The sequence below is a fragment of the Erinaceus europaeus genome, chromosome 15 (assembly GCF_950295315.1).
Source record: "Erinaceus europaeus chromosome 15, mEriEur2.1, whole genome shotgun sequence".
In the NCBI taxonomy this organism is placed as follows: Eukaryota; Metazoa; Chordata; class Mammalia; order Eulipotyphla; family Erinaceidae; genus Erinaceus; species Erinaceus europaeus.
Genome location: NC_080176.1, coordinates 61,943,715 through 61,951,573, shown reverse-complemented (window position 1 = coordinate 61,951,573; position 7,859 = coordinate 61,943,715). Strand labels below are relative to the sequence as shown.

General features: G+C 41.9%; 1 protein-coding gene across 2 annotated transcripts in view; it reads left to right on the top strand.

Moving 5' to 3' along the window:
- The first annotated feature begins 302 nt into the window (after nucleotides 1-302).
- Nucleotides 303-7,859, top strand: part of HDHD2 (haloacid dehalogenase like hydrolase domain containing 2) — a 39,305-nt gene continuing 31,748 nt past the window's right edge. Inside the window, exons 1-2 of one of the 2 annotated variants that reach the window (XM_007515935.3) lie at nucleotides 303-426; nucleotides 5,945-6,055. In XM_007515935.3, the coding sequence (XP_007515997.1) occupies nucleotides 5,955-6,055 (101 nt within the window). In that variant the 5' untranslated portion in view covers nucleotides 303-426; nucleotides 5,945-5,954. Of the gene's footprint in view, nucleotides 427-5,944; nucleotides 6,093-7,859 lie in introns of those variants that run through there. The other variant, XM_007515936.2, reaches the window with a different exon arrangement.

The following is a 7,859-nucleotide window of genomic DNA, read 5'->3' as shown; positions in this document are numbered from 1 at the left end:
TCAATGCAGCTTATGGGTTACTCCTTGAAAATGGGCAGAAAGTGGTGAAGGCAGTTCAGGGGTGAAGAACGCTACTCCGAACACTCAGTCTAACGACAGTGCCATGCAATGGGAGGCAGCCAGCCGGCAAAGACAAGGTTTTTATTTTTCCTCTTGCAAGAAACTGCGTCCTTGAAGGACAGCTTTTCTCTGTGCCCCGGTGGTGAGCGACCACCTGCTGTAGTGACGGGTGTCTGAGATGCTGCGGTGACACAGGACGGATAGGGCGGAGTGGCGGGGCAGGGGTAGGACTTCCGGCGCGTCCCGGAACCAGCTCTCGACGTCGAGCGAGGCGCTGCCCGCGCGTTCTGAGGAGGCTGCGGAAGGCGCGGCCGTGCAGTCCGCTGAGCGCAGGGGCTGTTGCTGAGGACGGCCTCCAGTGTGGGGGTGAGGAACTGTTGTGGGGTGGGGTGCTGCATGCCGGCCGGGCGGCTGCTTTCGGCGAGATGATTCGGGACTTCCAGTCACTTCTGGAGGCCGCACCGCTCCTGCAGCGTGGACCAACCGCGCGGTGTCCTTGAGGGCCGCCCCCCCCTTCTGTGGCGGCTCTCGCCCCGGCCGCGCGGGCGCATGCGCAAAGCGGGCGCGAGGCACTTCCGCCAGGCCCGGCGCGCTGAGCCGTGGAGCTCGCGGCTGCGGCTCGGCACCAGGGCCCCGCGGTTCCCCGGGACGTACCCCTGCCTGCCCAGGAGGTGGTGGAGTCTGATGCTGGGAACTGAGCTCAGAAGGCGTTGTGGGGAGTCGGGAGTCGTGCAGCGGGTTACGCGCACGTGGCGCCAAGCACAAGGACCGGTGTGAGAATCCCGGTTCGATCCCCCGGCTCCCCATCTGCAGGGGCATCCCTTCACAGGCGGTGAAGCGGGTCTGCAGGTGTCCCTCTTTCTCTCCCCCTCTCTGTCTTCCCCTCCTCTCTCCATTTCTCTCTGTCCTATCCAACAACGAAGATATCAATAACAACAACAACAACAAAAGGCATTGTAGAGGAGGACTGCACCCGAGTAAAAGACGGGGAGGGTCCCTGCAGGTCCTGGAACATGATGGCAGAGGAGGTTGAATTGTTACGTGGAGAACTGAGAAATGTTACACAGGCACAAACTACTGTATTTTGCTGTTGACTGTAAACCATTGATCCTCCAATAAATTGAAAAATAAGGGAGTCGGCTGGTAGCGCAGCGGATTAAGCTCACGTGGTGCAAAGCGCAAGGACCGACTTAGGGATCCCGGTTCGAGCCCCCGGCTCCCCACCTGCAGGGAAGTCGCTTCACAAGCAGTGAAGTTGACTTACCTTTCTCTCCCCCTCTGTCTTCGCTTCCTCTCTCCATTTTACTCTGTCCTATCCGACAACGACCTGAATAATAACAATAACTACAACAACAAAAAACAAGGGCAACAAAAGGGAAAATAAATACTTAAGATATAATATATATATATACACACACAAAAAAAAAAAAAAAAAAAAAACAATTAACAACAACAACAAAAAAAGCTGGACTGGAAGATACCTCGCAGTGTAGAGTGTGTACCCTACCATGCCCATGAGGTCCGGGCTTCCAACGTGGTTGCATCACGGACGGTACCCAGAGGATTCTCAAGATGCTAAGAGTGGTGCTGTGGGGTATCTCTCACTCTCTGCTCCTTTCTTTCTCCCTCAAAAGAGTAACAGAAAACCAGCCTGGTAGGTCACTTAGTGGTATTATGCTTATGCAGCAAGGCTGTGGATTCCATTCCAGTGCTAACTGAAAAATAAACATAACTTTTCTGAATTGTCCAACTAGAGTTAGTGGATAATCATAATAAAATAGATAATTTAATTTTTTTTAATTATTTCTTTGAAAGACAGGAGAGAAAGCCAGAGCATCACTTTGACATATGTGACACCAGAGATTCAATTTATGCTTGAAAGTCCAACACTTTTTCCACTGTGCCACCTCCCTGGCCACAAAACAGATAATATTTTAAAAGGACCATGAACTTTTCTCTTTTTTTAATATTTGTTTTATTTATTTATTCCCTTGTGTTGCCCTTGATGTTTCATTGTTGTATTATTATTATTGTTATTGTCGTCGTTGTTTGATAGGACAGAGAGAAATGGAGAGAGAAGGAGAAGAAGGGATGAGGGGGGAGATAGATACCTGCAGACCTGCTTCACCGCTGGTGAAGTGACTCCCCTGCAGGTGGGGAGCCGGTGGCTGGAACCGGGATCCTTACCCTGGTTTTAGTGCTTTGCACCACCTGTGCTTTACCCACTGCACTACCACCCGACTCCCAGGTAATAGTAATTTATATTATTGTCGATATAATCCTCCAATATAATTCAAGGTTACAATAAAAATCAGAAATAGAATAACTTATGGAGACTATTAACAGAAAAGAGGATTTTAAATTGAACTTTAACCAGAACTCTTATTTATTTATTTGCCTCTGCCCTCCTCTTCCCCCTTTATTTCCAGCAGACAAACAGAACCAAGGTTTTATTTTAAAATCAAATACTTAGGGGCTGGATGTTGTTTTACTGAGTATGTATAGTTGGCTATAAATAAGTCTACTTTTCTAGTAACTAGTTAATAGGCAATGACTAAAACAAGACTGATTTTGGGAAATAGACCATCTATAGAAGTATATGGAAAACCTACATAGGCATTTTTTATTTTTATTTTTAATTTATTTTCCCTTTTGTTGCCCTTGTCTTTTATTGTTGTTGTAGTTATTATTGTTGTTGTTATTGATGTTGTCGTTGTTGGATAGGACAGAGAGAAGTGGAGAGAGGAGGGGAAGATGAGGAGTAGAGAAAGACACCTGCAGAACTGCTTCACCGCTTGTGAAGCGACTCCCCTGCAGGTGGGGAGCCGGGGGCTCGAACCGTATCCTTAAGCCGGTCCTTGTGCTTTGCGCCACATGCGCTTAACCCGCTGCACTGCTGCCTGACTCTCAGACATTTTTAATTACAATAAAAGACGCTCATATACTCACCACCTAGGTCAAGAAGACCTCCGAGGTTCCCTTTCTTTTCTCCTGGCTTAAATCTCCTTCCTCTTCACAGGAGAAATCACTGTCCTGACTGACTCATGATAGTCATTCCTTTGCCACCCTTAGCAGTCTTGCTACCTGTGTATGCTTCCCTGTTTCTAAATACATTAAACCACACTGACCTGCTTCTTTCTCTTGATGGTAGATTTCTTAGAGTTAATATGATGTCTTCTGTATGAACAGTAATCTTAGAGTTAGTATGATGTGTTCACTTGTTTCCATTGCCTTTTTTTAAAAAATATTTTTATATTTATTTATTTATTCCCTTTTGTTGTCCTGGTTGTCTTATTGTTGTTATTAATGTCGTTGTTGTTGTATAGGACAGAGAGAAATGGAGAGAGGAGGGTAAGACAGTGAGGGGGGAAAGAAAGACAGACACCTGCAGACCTGCTTTACTGCTTGTGAAGTGACTCCCCTGCAGGTGGGGAGCTGGAGGCTTGAACCAGGATCCTTACGCCAGTCCTTGCGCTTCGCGCCACCTGCGCTTAACCTGCTGCGCTACCGCCCGACTCCCTCCATTGCCTTTTTTATCTGTATGGACACGTTATAATTTATTTACTCATTCAACTGTAATAGATGTTTGTATTTCCAGTTTATGGCTATTACAAATAGTGCTGCTATACAAGTTTTTGTTTAATCACAAGACCTCATTAGTGAAGTCTTAATAGTGGGTAAAAATAGAAGTGTGGTGTAAGATAGTACAACTTAAAGTTTTGTCCGTTCGGCTGGGAGGATCCATTTCTTCAGGTTGATTTTGAGTTTTATCTTTTACTACCTGAAGGGGTCACCTCAATGTTACTAAGTGTAGTGGATGCTCTTGGGGCCAGAGCAATTCACAGTAGTCTGCTCACATCCTCATTTCTTGCTCTTACTCAGATCTAAGATGGACCTATTCTGTATCATACTAGAGTAGTAAGTCTTAACTCTTTGTATTTGTCAAAACCCATTGAACTACATCACAAAGCATGAGCTTTAACATATGTAAACATTAAAAATTTAAAAATCGAGGGTCTAGTAGATAAGTCTATAGTAGAGGACATTCCTGCCGTGTCTGAGACTCTGGGTTCTATTCCTGTTGTCACACTGTAGACAGAACTCTGAGGACAAAAATGGGTGGGGCTCCATGAATGGTAGAGTAGTACTTTTTCCTCTCTCAGGAATGTTAAATGAAAAATGGACCAGCGAGGTGGCTCAGCCATATTGCACACACTTGAAGCCCTAGGTTTTTGCTCTAGCACTGCATTAAAAATGAATAAATGAACAAGGTATCAGGAGATCCCAAGATGGAGTCTATACTACCCCCCTACAATTTTTCATTTGAGATTTTAACATTTACTGATTTCTGCCCCAATCAGCTATTACCGTGTTGCCCGTAAAATGCTGACTTTCTGTTTCTAAAAATTTATTTATTAAAGGTAGGGGTTGGGGAGAGAACGAGAGCATCACTCTGGAGCTTGTGAGCCTAGAAATGGAACTCAGGACCTCATGCTTTAAAGTCCATTGCTCTGGCCACTGTGCCACCTCCAGGACTGTGATTTTCTGTTTCTAGTACTGCTTTACATTTATGATTTGACATTCATCTGTGAAAGATTTATCATTTTCCATTGCTTTAAAGTGTTTTGTGAGGTCCAAGAAAGTTCACCAAATAAGGTGTATGCCTTACCATCCTGAGTCCCTGGTACTACATGGGAATACCGTAACACTGGGGTTAGCTTCACAGATGGTGGAGTGGTGCCGTGGCATCTCTCTCTCTGAATTTTTTTTTCTTCCCTTTTTTTTTGTTGCCCTTGTTTATCATTATTGTTGCTTTATTATTATTGTTGTTGTTGTTGCTATCACTGTTGGATAGGACAGAGAGAAACTGAGAGAGGAGAGGAAACAGGGGGAGAGAAAGATACCTACAGACCTGTTTCACCACTTGTGAAGTGACTCACCTGCAGGTAGGGAGCCGGGGCTCGAACCAGGATCCTTACGCCGGTCCTTGCGCTTTGTGCCATGTGCGCTTAACCCACTGCGCTACCGCCCAGCCCCCTCTGTCTGAAATTTAAATAAATAAATTGTCCCAGGACCTAGCAGGCTCCCATTGAAGAGAAAGGTCCAGGCCTTGGATGGTAAATTGATCCTCTCAGCACAGATCTTTTCAGTAAGGAATAGAGAACGCTTGAGCTTTCTTCTTGCCTCCCTAACTTACATAAGTTTCTCTATACAGGAAAAACAGAACACATAACCAAAGATGACAGTTAGTTTACCAGTGATTTCATGCTTCCAGCCACCCATTCTTCATATTCTCGTGTGACAAAGAGAATGAAGTTAGATGATAGCACTGAGCAGCCTCCTAGGCCCAACTTCTTCACTCTTTTTATTTAGAGGGGAGAAGAGAGGGAGAGAGAAACTGCAGCACTGTTGACCTATTCATGGAGCTTGCCTAGAGTTGTCCATGATTGTCCTATATAGTGCCAGAGCTTGAAGCCAAGTCCTCACACACAGGAAAGCAACCCACCAGGCAAGTAATCTTTTGGCCCCAAGAGTCCATTTTTTCCACACTTAAGTATGAAATAAATTAATGAATTACTCCACCAAAGAAACCTGAGATTAAATACTAACATTGTTTTTTTTAATAGTTCCTTTGTTCCTGTAGTTTAACATTTTTTTTTAATTCCATTTTAACTAAGCATTATAGAAGTTTGATGAGGCAAACTTTAGGGGTTTGTTTAGTTTTCAAAACTCTATTTTTAAAAAGGAGCTTTGCACTAAGCATTATAGTTCTGAATATGAATGATGTTTTTGAAGACAATATCAATGTTTTTGAAGACTTACCAGTTTTTAATTGTCCATTGTTTCCTAAGCTGTATTTTTAATTTCATTTACTCTCTCCTAGGGAATGAAGGATGGCAGCACGCCGTGCATTAAAAGCTGTTTTGGTGGATCTCAATGGCACACTTCACATTGAAGATGCAGCTGTGCCAGGCGCACAGGAAGCTCTTAAAAGGCAAGCTATCCTCCAGGTTCAGCTGACAAATGTGTGTGTAAGTGCCATTTTACCAAGGCAGATCATTAACTAAATAGATGGCCTTATGATGGCACTTTACCAGCTTACCATACACACAGGAACTGCCTTGGGTTTAGCGAGAAGATGTATGCATTGTAATATCCTCCAACCATTGTTCTCTAAACCTTGATTAGGTTTGGCCTTTTGATTAGGTTTAGTCTTTTTGTTGTGTGTGTGTTTGCATTTCTAAGTTAGAGTTGTAAATTTAAGGACAAGTATATTCAGGTATAAAATACAGCATAAAATAAATAACTTTGGAAGAATTATAAAATGAAACACATTTACACACAAAGGCAGAATTCTGTCTGCTCTCCCCTTACCTAAGATCTTGCATTGAGTATGCAGCTGCTCGAATTAAATTTAATTAAAGGACTTGAATTAGTATTAAGTAATTAGTATTAAGTATTAGTATTATTGGGCTATTGGAAAAGTCATGATGAATTCTTTCTACATTTTTCTGTGCAACTATACCTAATGCTTTCAGAGATTAAAGACTATTTTTATATTTCTGATGCATCTATTATAGTACTACATGCAAGTCTAGATATAAACCAGGAATGTTTAGTAAACACTTGTTAGAATGAACAGGATGTGTTTACTTCTGAAATTTGCTGAAACAGAAAAGATACTTATCAGTACAACAGAACTAATGATTGACATTAAGCACTTTCATCCTAAACTAACTTAGGGAAGTTTTCAATGTCAGTAGTACTTAGTATGGAATGCTTATCACAGTCCAGCCCTAAAATATTCTTAGTATGCTTTTATGTAATCACCACAACCACAATGTCAGGTGATAGGGCAAAAGATTAACGCAAACTACTCTCACAAGGAGCTTAGTCTTCACACAGGGAATCAACAAATACCAAACAGTGTGCTTATCTGGTAGAAACAGCTTTAGTCAGGAGCCACTATGTTCTCATTGTGTAGGTAGGTAGCATGTTTGAAACTGGAAAGAAAACAGTTTTAGAGTTGAACTTTCCCTTGACTCCTTGACATTGTCTCTCAGAATTTCTAGGGGAAAGGATATGCATCAGTCAACCTACTCTCTGGTGAGAGGAATTTTTGCTGTATTAAAATTTCACTTTCTGATTGGAATCAAAAGAAAAGTCTTCATTTCTCGTGAACGAATGAATACCATGTAAACTGTGAGCCTGCCATTCTGGAGAGAGAGAAGTTTACTAATTGATCTTCTGCTGGCACTGGCAAGTTTCCATCCCAAACTAACTACGATATCATCACTGCTGGTTTTTTGATTTCTAAAGAAACAAACTAAGGGAAGATGAAGACTTAGGAAAAAGAAAAGGTTTTTCAATCTCCATTAAAATTATGTGGTCATTTCAATAGTTATTCCAGTTTGTTTTAGGGCAATAGTTTTGTTAAAGTAACCAGATTGTTTTTAGAGATAAGCCATCAAATTTTTAAAAATTACCATCTAGATATATTGGTAATATGAATATATTTGTGGTATATTTTACCACAAAAAAATTAGTGATATTTGAGTAAATACTTAAAATTTCTTTTATATTTAATTTGCTTACTTTAAATTGTCATTAGTGCTATTATGCCTTATATGCATTTGAAGCCAAAATAAAATAAGAGGTAACAGAACATTCATACAAAAATTGAAATTGTAGCTAAGTAAAATTATTTTTAGCTTAAAGTACATAGGACCAAGAAAATAATTTATTTTTTTTATTGCCATCAGGATTATTGCTGAGTCTTGGTGTCTGCACTTAGGAGT